This window comes from Littorina saxatilis, linkage group LG8, assembly GCF_037325665.1.
Source record: "Littorina saxatilis isolate snail1 linkage group LG8, US_GU_Lsax_2.0, whole genome shotgun sequence".
NCBI lineage: Eukaryota > Metazoa > Mollusca > Gastropoda > Littorinimorpha > Littorinidae > Littorina > Littorina saxatilis.
The window spans coordinates 60,897,103-60,914,602 of NC_090252.1; the positions used below are offsets into that span (position 1 = coordinate 60,897,103).

At 42.1% G+C, this 17,500-nt stretch overlaps 2 protein-coding genes across 4 annotated transcripts in view; both read left to right on the plus strand.

Annotated features, from left to right (window-relative positions):
- The window catches only part of LOC138973995 (uncharacterized), a 20,614-nt gene extending 9,675 nt beyond the window's left edge, over positions 1-10,939 (plus strand). For both annotated transcript variants that reach the window (XM_070346687.1, XM_070346686.1), the window contains 3 exons: positions 3,527-3,622; positions 4,288-4,548; positions 5,715-10,939. In XM_070346687.1, the coding sequence (XP_070202788.1) occupies positions 3,527-3,622; positions 4,288-4,548; positions 5,715-5,938 (581 nt within the window). In that variant the 3' untranslated portion in view covers positions 5,939-10,939. The remainder of the gene's footprint in view (positions 1-3,526; positions 3,623-4,287; positions 4,549-5,714) is intronic.
- Positions 1-17,500, plus strand: part of LOC138974012 (uncharacterized) — a 502,416-nt gene that overhangs the window by 182,264 nt on the left and 302,652 nt on the right. The window lies entirely within an intron of this gene.

A 17,500-nucleotide genomic window follows, 5' to 3' on the forward strand; every position in this document is an offset into this window, starting at 1 on the left:
ATCACTGTCTCTCATCACTGCCTCTCATCACTGCCTCTCATCACTGTCTCTCATCACTGTCTCTCATAACTGTCTCTCATCACTGTCTCTCATCACTGTCTCTCATCACTGCCTCTCATCACTGTCTCTCATCACTGTCTCTCATCACTGTCTCTCATCACTGTCTCTCATCACTGCCTCTCATCACTGTCTCTCATCACTGCCTCTCATCACTGTCTCTCATCACTGCCTGGCGAGTGAGTCCCTTTGATATTCCCGCTGGGTCTTGACTGAAATACAAGCCATACATATACAAAATCACGAGTGTTGTAACCTGGATATCCCATGAAGATCTTAAAGACAAAGTGTGACGGAAACATCAAGCTTTAGTTGTGTGTTCAGATGAGGCACCTCTGCACATACCTTATTCTAAAGGCACACACAGGGTTGTTCCAACATGAAATCTATGACGCTGTGATGATAGTCTCGGCACGTCGAGACTAAAACTCAACAATAGCACTGAACGACTCTCGCGCAAGTTCTCAAAAGCGTGGTAACCCGTTGCACATCCGTATCCTTAGCGGATTATGACTTTATTAAGTTATTCTGCAGAAAAACAGACATTCTGGAGAAAAACTGTTTGTTTCTGCAGCATTTCTGCATAATGTCATATTTCGCGAGAGCAACGTTTTTGTCTGCAGTAAAACAGTTTTACTGCAGTAAAATTGAAATCAAGAATGTTGCAGTAAAACGGTGCTGTTGTTTTACTGCAGAAAACCTGTTTACACTTTTTCTGCAACATTTTGTACTGGCTCATTATAATGTTGGAGCACGCGAGCCCCCCTCTGTCTAGAGATGGACTCATCCAGAATTACCAATAGTTGTGCGTGACACGAATGCATTTTGTCTGTCTGACTTCCTTTCCGCCGGAAGTTCAAAGTTTCAAATTAAACAATGGCACCTGTCAGCAACATTGTCACATTTTCCCAGACGAACGCAGTAGTCCACTTCGTGTTCGATTTGCTTCAGAAATTGTTCACGTTCGGCCGCCATTGTGAAGTTGAATATAATGCCCTTATGCTACACGCCTTCTGATTGGTACACTATTATACTATCCCAGGGGGCGACGAATACAAACGCTACTTTACAAGGTCGTTCGTTTTTCTCCAGAAAAAACTGTCACAGACTATTCTGAAGAAAAAGTTAATCGCAATAATGCTGCAGAAAACCAAGTAGAAATTCAGAAAAAAAACACTGTTTTACTGCAGTAAAAAAACGTACTGTGTGTGTGTGTCAGTGCCAGTGACTGTATTTTTTGTAGTTTTTATGAGTAATAATAATAATAATAAATGAGCATTTATATAGCGCAACATCATAACTGTACAAGTATGCTCTTTGCGCTTGACACATGTACAATTAAAACACAGTTATACAAGCATTTACATCTGCATTCATATGAGTTCGGCTGACAGTGTCCACTTTGTGTGTGTCAGTGCCAGTGACTGTATTGTTTGTAGTTGTTATGAGTTCGGCTGACAGTGTCCACTTTGTGTGTGTCAGTGTCAGTGACTGTATTGTTTGTATTTGTTATGAGTACAGCTGACAGTGTCCACTTTGTGTGTGTCAGTGTCAGTGACTGTATTGTTTGTATTTGTTATGAGTACAGCTGACAGTGTCCACTTTGTGTGTGTCAGTACCAGTGACAGTAGTGTTTGTAGTTGTTATGAGTTCAGCTGACAGTGTCCACTTTGTGTGTGTCAGTACCAGTGACTGTATTGTTTGTAGTTGTTATGAGTTCAGCTGACAGTGTCCACTTTGTGTGTGTCAGTGTCAGTGACTGTATTGTTAGTAGTTGTTATGAGTACAGCTGACAGTGTCCACTTTGTGTGTGTCAGTGCCAGTGACTGTATTTTTTGTAGTTTTTATGAGTTCAGCTGACAGTGTCCACTTTGTGTGTGTCAGTGCCAGTGACTGTATTGTTTGTAGTTGTTATGAGTCGGCTAACAGTGTCCACTTTGTGTGTGTCAGTGCCTGTGACTGTTGTTTGTAGTTGTTATGAGTACAGCTGACAGTGTCCACTGTGTGTGTGCCAGTGCCAGTGACTGTATTGTTTATAGTTGTTATGAGTACAGCTGCAGTGTCCACTTTGTGTGTGTCAGTGCCAGTGACTGTATTGTTTGTAGTTGTTATGAGTACAGCTGACAGTGTCCACTTTGTGTGTGTCAGTGCCAGTGACTGTATTGTTTGTAGTTGTTATGAGTACAGCTGACAGTGTCCACTTTGTATGTGTCAGTGCCAGTGACTGTATTGTTTGTAGTTGTTATGAGTTCAGCTGACAGTGTCCACTTTGTGTGTGTCAGTGTCAGTGACGGTATTGTTTGTAGTTGTTATGAGTTCAGCTGACAGTGTCCACTTTGTGAGTGTCAGTGCCAGTGACTGTATTGCTTGTAGTTGTTATGAGTTCAGCTGACAGTGTCCACTTTGTGTGTGTCAATGCCAGTGACTGTATTGTTTGTAGTTGTTATGAGTACAGCTGACAGTGTCCACTTTGTGTGTGTCAATGCCAGTGACTGTATTGTTTGTAGTTGTTATGAGTACAGCTGACAGTGTCCACTTTGTGTGTGTCAGTGCCAGTGACTGTATTGTTTGTAGTTGTTATGAGTACAGCTGACAGTGTCCACTGTGTGTGTGTCAGTGCCAGTGACCGTATTGTTTGTAGTGTTGTGAGTACAGCTAACAGTGTCCTTTTTGTGTGTGTCAGTGCCAGTGACTGTATTGTTTGTATTTGTTATGAGTACAGCTAACAGTGTCCACTTTGTGTGTGTCAGTACCAGTGACAGTAGTGTTTGTAGTTGTTATGAGTACAGCTAACAGTGTCCTTTTTGTGTGTGTCAGTGCCAGTGACTGTATTGTTTGTAGTTGTTATGAGTACAGCTGACAGTGTCCACTGTGTGTGTGCCAGTGCCAGTGACTGTATTGTTTGTAGTTGTTATGAGTACAGCTAACAGTGTCCTTTTTGTGTGTGTCAGTGTCAGTGACTGTATTGTTTGTAGTTGTTATGAGTTCAGCTGACAGTGTCCACTTTGTGTGTGTCAGTGTCAGTGACGGTATTGTGTGTAGTTGTTATGAGTTCAGCTGACAGTGTCCACTTTGTGTGTGTCAGTGCCAGTGACTAGATTAATAGTTTGTAGTTACTCGTTCTTTAACTGACAGGTTCAGCTATGAAACCGGGGGCCCCGTAGCTCAGTTGTTAGAGCACTGGACTTGTGAACGTAAGGTCGAAGGTTCGAATCCGGGACGTACACGGGTCAATGTTACGTTACGGTATCCATGTTCCACCCCTGTCTTACCACTGTGGCACGTAAAAGACATCGGTCACTCTGCCATTAGTGCAGGTGACTGATTACACCTAAATACGCAAACACCTGGGTAGCGCGACTCTGTTGTTGCAAGCTTTCCACTGGGAGGAAGCGACCACACTTTCCCAGAGATGGGACACTAAAGTAATGCAAATAAAATAAAACATGAAATGAAAATATGTGTGCAGACGCCCTGTTCCCAGCCAGTGTGGTCATCGCGATACTGACCCTGCTCGTGATGCTGGTCACTCTCACCTGTGTGCTGGCCGTCTTCTACCTCAGAGGTGTGTACAGTCCATCTGGAAAATGCATGAACATTAATTGCTTTCGAGCACCGAAGAAAAACAAAATTAGTTGACATGCTATGAAGGGAGTGATTGTGTTTGGGGTTGTTCCCACGGGACACATTTGGATATGTTTAAATTATCACAGTTGTCACAATCGGTCTTGTTGATGCACAACTCTTGTTTCACTTGAAGAATGTATACATTTTGTTATGCTGGTAGATGTTGCAGAAAGGCAAAATAATGCAGACGACCTAACACATAGACGTGTGAGTTATAAACACTGTAATGGCCACTTTCAACTTGCGCCTTCATTTTCCTTCGACTACTTACAAACACGCGACAGCGATTGACCCGACCAATCGACTTCGCTATAGTATGTGATATTTGCAGAATATGTTGAAACAAATGTGAAAAATATAGAGCCCACATCTAGCTCAGCACACACTTGCAGGGCCGGACCAAGTTCGTTTGAGGGGGGGGGGGGGGGGGGGGTTCCAACTGAAGGCAGGGGTCCAAAGTCCACATTTTTTTTTCTCTGAGAGGTACATTGGATGGGAGGGGGGGGGGGGGGTTCCGGAACCCCAGGAACCCCCCCCCCCCCCCCCCCAGATCCGGCCCTGCACTTGCACAGCACTCACAACACTTTTTCATGATCACTCCAGGTCGCAGACGGAAGCAGAAGTCACGTGACTGTGACGCCATGTCAGCCAGAAGCGGTGTGAGTGACAGGTCGTTTTACACTGTGGCGCCACTCGGGGGGCGTGGCTTCGTTCATGGGAACGGCACGGCAAAGTCAGTGCGTCCGTGGAGCGGTTACACCCCTCCGCCCACCACGACAGCGCCAGATGTACCCGGCACTCACCGGGTGGTGATGCAGTACCAGAGACCCACCGACTCTCTGCCCAATACTGGCACCTTCTCTGGTGGGTACAGTTCTCTCTCTCTCTCTCTCTCTCTCTCTCTCTCTCTCTCTCTCTCTCTCTCTCTCTCTCTCTCTCTCTCTCTCTCTGTCTTTCTCTCTCTCTCTCTGCCTATGTCTCTCTCGCTGTCTCTCTCTGTCTGTCTCTATCTGTCTCTTTCTGTCTCTCTCTCTTTCTCTCTCTCTCTTTCTTTCTCTCTCTCACTCTCTCTCTCTCTCTCTCTCTCTCTCTCTCTCTGCCTATGTCTCTCTCGCTGTCTCTCTCTGTCTGTCTCTATCTGTCTCTTTCTGTCTCTCTTTCTCTCTCTCTCTCTCTCTCTCTCTCTCTCTCTCTCTCTCTCTCTCTCTCTCTCTCTCTCTCTCTCTCTCTCTCTCTCTCTCTTTTCTTCGTGTCGACGTAATGCAATCACTGATCTAAAAAAAATAATAGATAGCGCACAGTCAATGAAACAGCGTAACCAGAGTGCCGCCATCATACCATACCCCACCACACTGACAAACATGCATGGTCAAAGGGAAATAATCGTAGTTTCGAGAGTTGGCAGTAGTCTTCTCTGCTTTAAATGCGATCTGCATCCCTCGTAATGTTTTCGCAGTTTGTGATTAAGGAAATGGAAGTAAATTGGTTTCTCAATTGGTGCGATTTTACGCTGTCGACCTAGCATGGCGGTATTAAAGGGCATGGCAAGATGAGGATTGGTAACATCCGGTTGACTCAACGTTGTGATAGCCAATAAGAAGGGACGCGCTATCCATTCATTTTAGATCAGTGATTACAACTGATGATTGCTCGCTCTGTGAGCTATCGCTAACCACACTTCCCTCTTGGGTCAGGGGAGACAACAGAGAGACACGGGAAAGGTTTCTTGAGCACACATGTATTGCTTGACTCAAGTTGGTGGGGGGCGGGTGTTGGTGGGGCTGGGGGCGGGTGTTGGTGGGGCTGGGGGCGGGTGTTGGCGGCGGGGAGTGGGAAGGAGGGGGAGGCCTGCACCAAAGCGTCTGAGTGGTTGTAACAGACTAACCACACCGTGTTCGCTGTGTGTGTGTGTGTGTGTGTGTGTGTGTGTGTGTGTGTGTGTGTGTGTGCGTGTGTGTGTGCGTGCATGCGTGTGCGCGCGCGCGCGTGTGTGTGTGTGTGTGTGTGTGTGTGTGTGTGTGTGTGTGCAGACCGAGGCTACACCTCATGGTCCAGTGGCCACTACCAGGAGCCGTGGACCAAACCAGTGACTGACCAGGAGGCACTGACCAGGAAGACCGGACTGACGTCACACAGCAGAGAGGCGTTCAAGGTGGACTTTGATTCAGCTTCCTTCACCACCCCCTCCCCCTCCCCTTTTCCGGCTACATCCACTCAGGACACAGGCTTTGTCCTCCAAGAAGTAGTTGTGTGACGTTAGCGGCCTGATGACGTTTTGAATTTCGATTGCGTACGATGTATTGCATTGAGATTTCGTACGATGACATTTTGAGCTGTGATGACCCGCGATGAGGTTTCACTCTTGATGTGGTACGAGAGCGTCGTACATCGGTCTCAGATTGGAGGCATAGCGAGGTGTGACGTTGTGAGAGACTGCGTCACACAATTTGGTTGAACTGTTGTTTGTGAAAGTGGTTGACGTCCACGATCTGGTTAGATTGAATGACGCTTGAAGCGTAATTTGATATGGTTTCGTCGTCTTTCTGTCTCAGCTACATAAGGGAAGAAGTGTAACCTGATGACACGATGTTGTTGATCAGGGGCGGGGTTCGTGGGACAGCAACACAGTCGGCTAACTGCAGCTGAACGGGTGAAATGCAGTTATTCAACGAAATCGGGTTTCGTAAAACAAATGTAAGTGGGACTGTGCCTGTCTACACGGGAAGGTGCCTGATTATAGTTCTGCTCTCCCCTAGCACCGCTTTCGGATAATCGAAGTCGGTTGACGAAGCGAAGGTACCTGCATTATAGTTCTGCTCTCCCCTAGCACCGCTTTCGGATAATCGAAGTCGGTTGACGAAGCGAAGGTACCTGCATTATAGTGCTGCCCTCCCCTAGCACCGCTTTCGGATAATCGAAGTCGGTTGACGAAGCGAAGGTACCTGCATTATAGTTCTGCTCTCCCTAGGCCCTAGCACCGCTTTCGGATAATCGAAGTCGGTTGACGAAGCGAAGGTACCTGCATTATAGTTCTGCTCTCCCTAGGCCCTAGCACCGCTTTCGGATAATCGAAGTCGGTTGACGAAGCGAAGGTACCTGCATTATAGTTCTGCTCTCCCCTAGCACCGCTTTCGGATAATCGAAGTCGGTTGACGAAGCGAAGGTACCTGCATTATAGTTCTGCTCTCCCCTAGCACCGCTTTCGGATAACCGCAGTCGGTTGACGAAGCGAAGGTACAACTGTTAGTTTGACCACCGCGAGTCCATAAAACCAGATGTTGGTTTTGTGGAAGAATGGTTAACGTCATCTGTCTCATAAAAAATTGTCTCATCCGCACTTCGGGCAGCGCAATTCGAAGGAAGTATAACTGCAAAACCGCATTTGTGTAAAAGCAATATTAATGCTTTGCCTATCACAGACACAGGGAGAGAACTGTCTCGCTATATATCCACCAGGTACAAACACAGATGTGTTCATCCTAAGCTAAAGGCAGCGCTGGTACGCTTGACGGCACAAGCAACATTTTAGTCGTCTGTACGCCTGTCCGTCATTCAGTCAAATGTGTGTCTGCGTGTTTGCTTGTGATTGATTTTAATGTCTCATATATATCTAACATGCTTTGAGAATGTATGATGAGAAATAATGATATAAGGAGGGAATATGCTTGTTATCGTTACTTTTTTCAGCATTACTTGCTTGTGATAGTGTATAGATCTATATGCATTCCTGTTGCAGCATCTACAGCTGAATTATTAAATGTTGCTGTGTTTCTTTAAATAATGTAGTCTCTGAGTTTTTTTAAGACACAGAATATATGTACAGTCTCCCAATCTTATTATCAAAAAGAAGATATATTTGAGAGAGAGAGAGAGAGAGAGAGAGAGAGAGAGAGAGAGAGAGAGAGAGAGAGAGAGAGAGAGAGAGAGAGAGAGAGAGAGAGAGATAGAGAGAGAGAGAGAGAGAGAGAGAATGCGAAAGTTTAATTGCTAGGCCATTGGCCCCTTGCAATGGGGGAGGAGGGGAAGGGAAATCGGTGTACATATATTTTTGAAACCATGAATCGTTTAACAATGCACCGATCATAGGGATGGTTCAAAATGTCCATCCCTTTCCCGACATGGTAGTTTCCGCGTCAGTGTTCGTATTGTCCGTTTGTTCTGTGTAATGCAAATTACACTGTTCTCCCAAATGTCAACATGAGAACAAAAGTCCCGAATTACACCCACAACATCGATACGATATCCGATATTTTGCTGTCAACCGAGGTAAAATTTAGTCACATCCCGGAGTGCAGACACTTCATGAAGAGCAGATCGAAGTTGATCGTCAAATTTTCTCCTGTCTACGGGTGAACCATGCCGAAGCTTGTCAATGTACTCCTGCTCTTCTCGTGGCATGTGGCGAGCTGCTTGCTTGATCAACCAGTACATGCATGGACTTCCGTCAGTACTGCAATCGGTGACCAACACAAAATCGTCGGTTTCACAAAGCAGTGATTGTCTGTCACCTGAGTTGTCATGAACCACCCTTCGGAAAGAATTGTTTCTGTGCACATTTTTCACTGCACGCACAGCTGATCTGTCCTTTAGTCCTGACACATACTCCTTTACAGCTGGCAGACTGTAGCCTAGGTCAGATGCCTTTTCCTCTGTTGTATCCAGTGTTTGTGTACATTCTCTTGTCTGAGACTTTGTTTTTAATAACCATGTATCCAAAAAGGACACACAACGCGACTCAGTGGCCCGTGGCGACAAACACACGGCGTCAGCTTCACCCTGTCTATTGTTATCACACCCAGTCGAAATGGTGTCAGCCGTGCGTGCGACACGTGCACTAATGTCACTATCGCTGTGTTGTGTGTCATTTTCACATTCCTGCGGTTGTTGTTGCTGAATTATTTGTGGTCTCGAAACAATGGAAGGCTTGAACAGTGAAGAAATGTCATGACTTGCCTTCAATATGTCGTCACGGGTTTCTTCTTCTTTCTTTCTCTTTCGTTCTTCGGCTCGCTGCCTGTCACGCTGAAGCTGGCTTGGCGGTTTTCGGCGAAAATGCTGAGTCATGGCTGGCCGGTCCGAGTCAGAAGCTGACATTAGTCGCAGGACAACTGTAGTTTTAGTGCCTTCAGCACTAACTTTCCACGAACAGACGGTGTTTTCCTTGAGCAGGGCTTCCAGTGTACCCTCAAGAGCTGTTGGGAGTCCAACACCTTGCATTTTAAGGAAATATTGAGCGTTTCTTTCAGTTAAATCGAGAGCTCGAAATTGTCCGCCCTGCTGCTCGAAGATCTCGCGAGACCCCCAGAGAGAGAGAGAGAGAGAGAGAGAGAGCTATAACGACAAGAAATGTTTAAGTAGTTTTGTGGTGGGGAGGGGGGGGGGGTGGTGACGATAAATACAGGTTCAAAGTTACGAGATTGATATATAGAATAACAGTCACGAACCAAACCTATTCAGCATTCTCGTTATTGTCGCAACTGATTAACTACTGTAAGTGGTGGGCTGCGTCCGTTAGCTCGGGACAGACCCACTACTGAACACCGTCGAAGTGACTCAGCAGAAGTGCAGTGTCATCTTCCGAGGGTAGCCTACCGCAGCGACCCGACATCCCCCCCCCCCCCCCCTGGAGCGTCTGTAAAATCGACAAGTCTGGCAGCGGAACGAAATTCAGAGGTGGTTGGAGCAGCGAGTGCAGGGACGGGGCGGTGTGAGAGCACAACGGGACAAGGGAACAAGTGTAAAGACGAAACAAAACAAAAATTAAAAAAAATAAAAAATACTGTAAGTGAATTGACAAGATCCGACAATAAATCTGCAGAGTCTGTCTGGGGTGTGAATACTTTTGCCTTTATTTGGTTACACTTTCTACACGTGCTCCCGGTACATGTTTTGTTCAGAAACACACCTCGCCAATGACTGACCTCAATTTGCATAGCTTATGGGGCCGTCACATGCGCAATTCAATCGTGCGATTTACCCTGTTGCACACGGGCGACTGAGTCGTGGAAAATAGCTACGACAAGTCTGCGACTCAGTCTCATGCGATTCCCTCGTAGCTTTGAGCTTTAGAACTTGTTCTATTCCTGCGACCCAGTCGTCAGTCAATCGCAGGGGCAGAGCCAATCAGAACGCGTCGTTGCGGCCTTCACGCTGTGACGTACAACATGGCGGGCAGTTGCGGACAGCGTCTCTTCGTCGATTCAAAACTTATTGGAAGAACAGTTTCTTACTCAGATATAAAGGAGACGTTTTAGGCGTGTACAGCGGTCGGGAAACATTAATTGCAACTGTCTGGGAACTTTATTTCTCGCAAAGGCGTAATGCTGAAATAGAAAGGTAGAGCGATGTTCGAACATTAGCGTCTGCTCTCGCAAAGCGCGTTTGCAGTGTTCACTGTGACACGTCACTTCCGCCCCGCTCGCGTGGAGTTATCGTTCGTCAATCGTTCGTCTATCGTTCATCGTGTGACGGGTCAATGGCCTACGATGTGATGTGCGATCGGCTCAAGATTGAATCGCGCGATTGAATCTCAACGATTGAATCGCGTATGTGACTGAAGCTTTGAGGGCAGTTCTTATTGTACCGAACATTTAGTAAACTGCCGTTGGAATTTGCAAAAACTGTCTTACTTCGTCTTGTAACTTGAATTCCCATACACTGTTACAGAAAGCTCACTTGTGCAGTTCAGTGTATACAATTGCAACGCATGTTTACGTGTTTTGATGAGATTGAAAGTCTCATTTATATGTAGGTTGTTAGTGTTGATGTTGATAATATGGAGTTTTTGTGTATAGTTGTTGGAAACTTTATTTTGAATTCAAGTTCTGAAAAAGAGAGGAGACAATTAACCCTCTTGCCATGTTTGGACTTGTTATGTTGACCCTGTCCTTTCTTTAACGTCTAACAGATCATTAACACACACGGGCTAATTAGTTTAAATCATACACAGTTTGAAGACAAAATAAACACATATTTTTGTGAAAAGCTTTCTTTAATGATTACTTTAGTATTATAAATCTGGCAGCAAAAAAAACACACGATGTGTAGTATCTTTTGTTTGAGGGAATATCAATGAATGTAACATTTATAAGCAGCATGTTGTTGTTGTATGGTTGTTTACATCCTCGTTTTTTTCTCTGTATCGGTATTATGACTACTGTTTAATGTGTTTAACTTCATAAGCAACATTCCGCTTTGCTCAGCTCATTTGTCTGGCGCTTGACTTTCTGCGTTTAATAAATATTTGCAGTTTGGAGTCAACAGTCATTCTTATTGTATGTCTTTATTGTATTCATACTTGTATAACCTCTCTCTCTCTCTCTCTCTCTCTCTCTCTCTCTCTCTCTCGCTCTCTCTCTCTCTCCCCACACCCCGTTGAAATGAACCTTGTTTGTTTAATCAAAAAAATTGCTTACGTCTTACGTCTCTCTCTCTCTGTCTCTCTGTGTCTCTCTCGCTCTTTGTCTCTCTCGCTCTCTCTCTGTCTCTCTCTGTGTATCTTTCTCTCTCTCTCTCTCCCTCTCTCTCTCTCTCTCTCTCTCTCTCTCTCTCTCTCTCTCTCTCTTTCAATCTCTTTTTCTCTCTCGCTCGCCCCCACACACTTACACTCACTAACAAACAAGCACACACACACACACACACACACACAAACACACACACACACATGCACATACACACACACACACACACACACACACACACACACACACACACATACATACACTGAGACCTGTATACAAAATACAAAGAAATACAAAGAAGTATTTCTATCAGGATTTGTAAAACGTCCCTTTTATAGAAAGAAAAGAACAAATGCAACCAGTGCTTCTGGGGGGATTAGTTTATTCATAAGAGAAAACATATCTTCAAACTTCCAAATCCTACAAAAAAGCAACAGTGACATTATTTGGCTAAAAGTTCAAAAGGATAACAAAGAACACAACATTTATTTAGGGTGTGTATATATTCCGCCCGAATCGTCATCCTTTGGAAAAGATTTTACTGAGGAATTGTGGGACAAGTTAGAGAATGACTTAGATGAATTAATACCCAAAGGTAACGTGATCTTATGCGGAGACTTCAATGCAAGAACGGGTGAACTGATCGATTATCTACAGTTAGATAGCGAAAGTCTTAGGTATTCTTTGCCATCGACTTATTGCTTTGACTATCTACATGAAAGACATTCTTCAGATAAGGTCATACAAAAACAAGGTAGAAGGTTGATAGATTTGTGCCATAATAATAACATGTATATACTTAATGGAAGGTCCTTGGGAGACTTAAGTGGGCGATACACATGTTATACACCCCAGGGTTGTAGTGTAGTAGACTATTTTCTTTGTTCTCATGAACTAATCAAGGATGTAATACATATGAAAGTAAAAGATTTAACTGTATATTCAGATCATTGTCCTTTAGAACTAAGAATTCGAATTCCGTTCAAAGACAAAAATGCCAATGTTAAACCTAACATCAATTGTAAACATAATAAATGTTCAATTAATAACCAAGGAAAAGCAGAAGATATAATATATCAGTGGGACAGCAATTCACAAGTTAAATTCAAACAGGAGTTAGACACACGAGACATGAAACATTTACTTCAGAACATAAACGACGAAATTGAAACAATGCATACATGTGAAGAGAAATATTACTCAGACGAGTGTGTTAACAATTTAACAGACAAAATAACAGCAATGCTAAACACGGCTGCAAAAAAATGCTTGAACAAGAAAATCAAGAACCGCAATTTTACGAAAAAGAATAGAAAACATAAAAAATGGTTCGATAGTGACTGTTTTTTTTACAAAGGAGAGAATTAAAATCATTATTAAATGCTCTAAATAGATACCCTTATGATGTAAATTTATGTCAGAAATACTACTCAAAAAGAAAAAAATACAAAGCAATATTAAAGAAAAAGAAAAGGATTTTTAAAGATAATTTAGTAAAGAAATTGAATGACGAATTTAATAACGATCCAAGTGCTATGTGGAAAACTCTAAAAGAGTTAAAGACGATGGGTGAAGTCAATACAACTAAAAAATGTGCAATCAATCCAATGGAATGGATTGATCATTTAGAGAAATTGATAGGAACAGAAACTAAAGTTTCTGATGAAAGAAAATACATAGTAAATGAGGAATTAAAGAAGATGCATACACATTGTTATACACCTATTTTAGATGACCCCATAACAGAGAAAGAATTAAAAAAGAATGTAAAACGTTGAAAAATAAGAAGTCATCCGGAAAAGATAGAATAACCAATGAAATTATAAAAGCAAGTTTAGATCATATGACTAAAATATTAGTTAATCTATTCAACATTATTCTTACAAGTGGTAACTATCCTACAGAATGGAAGACTGGAATAAGTGTACCATTGCATAAAAAAGGAGATCCAATGAATCCGAGTAACTATAGAGGAATCACTCTTAGTAGTAATTTGGGAAAATTGTTTTGTAAAATCATAAATTCAAGAATCAACAACTTTTTAGAAAAAAAGAATATTTTGATAAAAGAACAAGCTGGGTTTCGAAAAGGATACCGAACGATGGATCAAATATTCATTCTGAAGAAAATTGTAGACGATATTATCAATACTAAAAATGGTAGATTATATGGATGTTTCGTAGATTTTCAAAAAGCTTTTGATAACGTTTGGCATGATGCACTTTTACTTAAGATATACAAAACCGGCATAAGAGGTAAATGCTGCAATATAATCGAAAACATGTATATTAATACAAAGATATGCACACAAATGCAAGGTGGATATTCACCAGATGTATTGGTTAAAAAAGGAGTACATCAAGGAAATACATTAAGCCCAACTCTTTTTAATATTTTCATTAATGATATAACAGATGGAATGCCTGACGTTGATTCGCCATACATTAACCAGAATACAAAAATATCGTGTCTACTGTATGCAGATGATCTAGTACTTCTTTCAAAATCAAAAATAGGATTACAAAATAAGTTAGATTATCTAAATAACTATTGCCTACAGTCACTAACAACTAAATATGCAGGAATAATATCAAAACAATCCAATAACAACACTAGGAAACCAAAGAAATGAAGTCCAACCCACAACAAAAATAATGTAGTTGGAAGCAAACAAGAACAAATTCCAAAAATAATGAAGTGTCACAATCACTACAACTGCATAATAAATCAAACCCAAAATATCTTAAGTACCAAATCTACAACAATAGCGAAATAAAATAAAAACTTGAACTAATTAAAATCTATCTCAAAATACTACAACTAATCAAATTACCTTAATTAAATACAACAAACTTACAAAGTCAATAAAACCAATCCACAAATAGTAGAAAAAAACCAAAGTTTTACAAAAATGCAAACACAAGTAAATACTTAAGACTAATCAACAATCTAAATACGAAATTAGAAAACCAAACTAAAATAAGTAAAGTTCAACTAAAAGAAACGCAGTTGGAAGCAAAATACAAACGAAGTTCCAACAAAAAATTTATGAAGTGAAACAATCCATATTAAACTAAAAAAAAAAATTCAAAGTTTTAAATAGTAGCTTAAAATAACTATATATACAACTACTAATGAAGTTAACCTAATTTAAGTCAACGAGACAACAAACTCAATAAACCAAAAAAAATAAAAAAATTAATAAAACAACTGAAATAAATTTCAAAGTCAGCAAGACCCTAAATGAACAAAATTAATCAAAGTTAAACAACCTAACAAAGGCAAAGGGCAATAAACAACAGATAGATCCCTATTCCAAAGTAGAGAAGAAACAAAAATTTAACAAAATGAAAGTATAGAAAAGAGCAAGGAAAGAGAAATGAAAGACCCCACAGGAAGAAAAATGAGGCTAATCCCTCAGTGCTTAGAACTATACAGTAAGCACTACCGTAAAACTGGAGACGGTAACAGTACAAAACAGGACATGAACGACACAATTACTCAATCTGAAAAATCTCTGTCTGCGTGACCTACTGCCAAAAAATTCGAAAAACCCAACACAGGGGACAAAATTAAATTTAGTAATGCAGGGATACAATTACAAATTTTTACTGACACAGAGTAATCGGGGTCACCAAATGTTACGGCTGGAATTTTTGTGTGTATGTCTGTATGTATGTATATTCACTCCTATCAGAAATTGTGCGTGCTTCTCTCTGTTTACTACCTAATCTTCCCACACACACACAACACTCCAACCAGGCACAAAGACAAGAACACGGTTACGGCCCTTTGCCCTTGTTCCTCTATTGAAATATTCAATCAACACACATAAACATTATTTCCCATGCATTCTACAAATCACTCTCACTCAACATAGAAGTTTCTATTTCTGTCAGGATACAGAAATCTAGCCGCACAGAAATACACACATGTTACTTTCTCATGCAGTCTATAATTCACGCGCACACACGTAGAACACTTCAAGCTTTGTTCCTTGAGAGCCTGTCTGTCTCACTACACACGAAGTCATTGTCTCAGGCAATACTTCTGTCAATTGTCATTTCTGTTACACACAGATAAAAAGTCACGAACGCTCTACGTCTCGTGTTTGTTAACTTGGGGAACTTATCTCCGCACAGCTCTCTCGCTGGTTACGTCTTTCCAGTCGTACTCACACACTTCAGTGGCACGCACTGGTCCACACCACCCACGCAAACTGTCTTCGCGTGGTGGAATGGGACGGGGTCCCCGTTCTTCAGCGCTTCACGCTGACTCCCTCCTGCGCTCCCGAATCTCACGGCTCAGGACGCAAAGGCGGAACCTCCCGTCTCGTCTCCCCACTTCCGCGACCCACTCGGCCCGGGATGCTAAAATACACAAGTTTAAACTACCATAAGTCTCCATACCTGAATAAACTTTTCTACTCAATAATACTGCCGTTCTACCGTCAACTAACTTATGCGGTTACAGTATATACACCCGCTTACTCATAAGCGACTTCATTTCCGAAAAACATGAAAACATTCTCTTTTCAACAATGGCTGACAACAGCGCACGCTTTTCAGCCAATTCACACATGACTCTCCCGGTCATTTCTCAAGTCAATATTTCCGAGCAAAATAATATCTCCGAGCAAAATACAATTCAATAAATACCTGTAAACACAGCAGTTGAATCCTGCGATTCAATTCCGCGGCACGAGTCCCAACGACCTCCAGCGCCCGGTGAGAAACTTTACCAAAAAGAGACCCGTCTTCTTCCTTCAACGGTCTGTAAAGCTCTGCCTGTCCTACGGTCTATAAAACGCGACCTCAGTTAATACTCTTCTCTGATTGGTCACATCTCACACATGACAGCACTGCACTGCACGAGTGATATTTTACTGTGCGGTGCCTACTCAAAGTTTGTGGCCCATGAAATTTTGTACACCTGCGTCACATAACTCCAATATAAAATTATGTGCAAATCCGTTTATCACATATATACATCAATTATATGACTCAATGTTGCACCATCCGACAGAAACGCCATGGCTACAATTTGTTAGACAATCTCTTTGTAACTTAGGTTTTAGTCACGTTTGGCATAACCAATCTACATTAAACGTACACAAATTAAAGTTTGCCATTGACAAAAAACAACAAGAGGAATATATACGATACTGGACAAAAGAAAAATCAGATACATATTCCAGACTTAAGTTTTATTCTATGATCAGTAAATCTTACGAAATGCAGTCATACTTAATACAAATTAAGAATAATAAACACAGAAAGATGTTAAGCAGATTAAGGACTAGCACACATTGTCTAAAAATTGAAAGTGGAAGACATCAGAATATCCCTAAAGAAAATCGTCTTTGTATTGAATGCAATGTCATAGAAGATGAAATACATTTTCTAGATAAATGCAATAAATATGTTAAATTAAGGGATGAATTTAAAGAAGATGCTTCACATATCAATATGAAATATGCTAACAAAAATCCAAGTAACTTATTTTTAGAAGACGAAGTTCAAGTTCGTCTTGGCAAATTTGTTACGGATTGTTTTAGCATTGTATAATGCATTATTTGTTGTTTGTTGTGTCAATAACTTTACTGGTTCATGACAATAAACATTATTCTATTCTATTCTATATTCTATTCTATTCTATTCTATTCACACACATACACACACATACATACACAAACGCATACGCACACACACACACACACACACACACACACACACACACACACACACACAAACACACACACACACACACATACACACACAAACGCATACATAACACACATTCACGAGGAGTTACTTATTTTGTTCACGAAAGTTCACACATATATACACAAACGCACATTACACACACACACACCCACACACACACACACACATGTACACACACACATGCATGCACGCACACACACACATACACACACACACACACACACACACACACACACACACACACACACACACATTGACTCACACAAATGTCATACACACAAAACACACACTCATACGCACATAGACCGGCACGGTTGGCCTAATGGTAAGGCGTCCGCCCCGTGATCGGGAGGTCGTGGGTTCGAACCCCGGCCGGGTCATACCTAAGACTTTAAAATTGGCAATCTAGTGGCTGCTCCGCCTGGCGTCTGGCATTATGGGGTTAGTACTAGGACTGGTTGGTCCGGTGTCAGAATAATGTGACTGGGTGAAACATGAAGCCTGTGCTGCGACTGTTGTCTTGTGTGTGGCGCACGTTAAATGTCAAAGCAGCACCGCCCTGATATGGCCCTTCGTGGTCGGCTGGGCGTTAAGCAAACACACAAATACTCACATAGACAGACGGACACA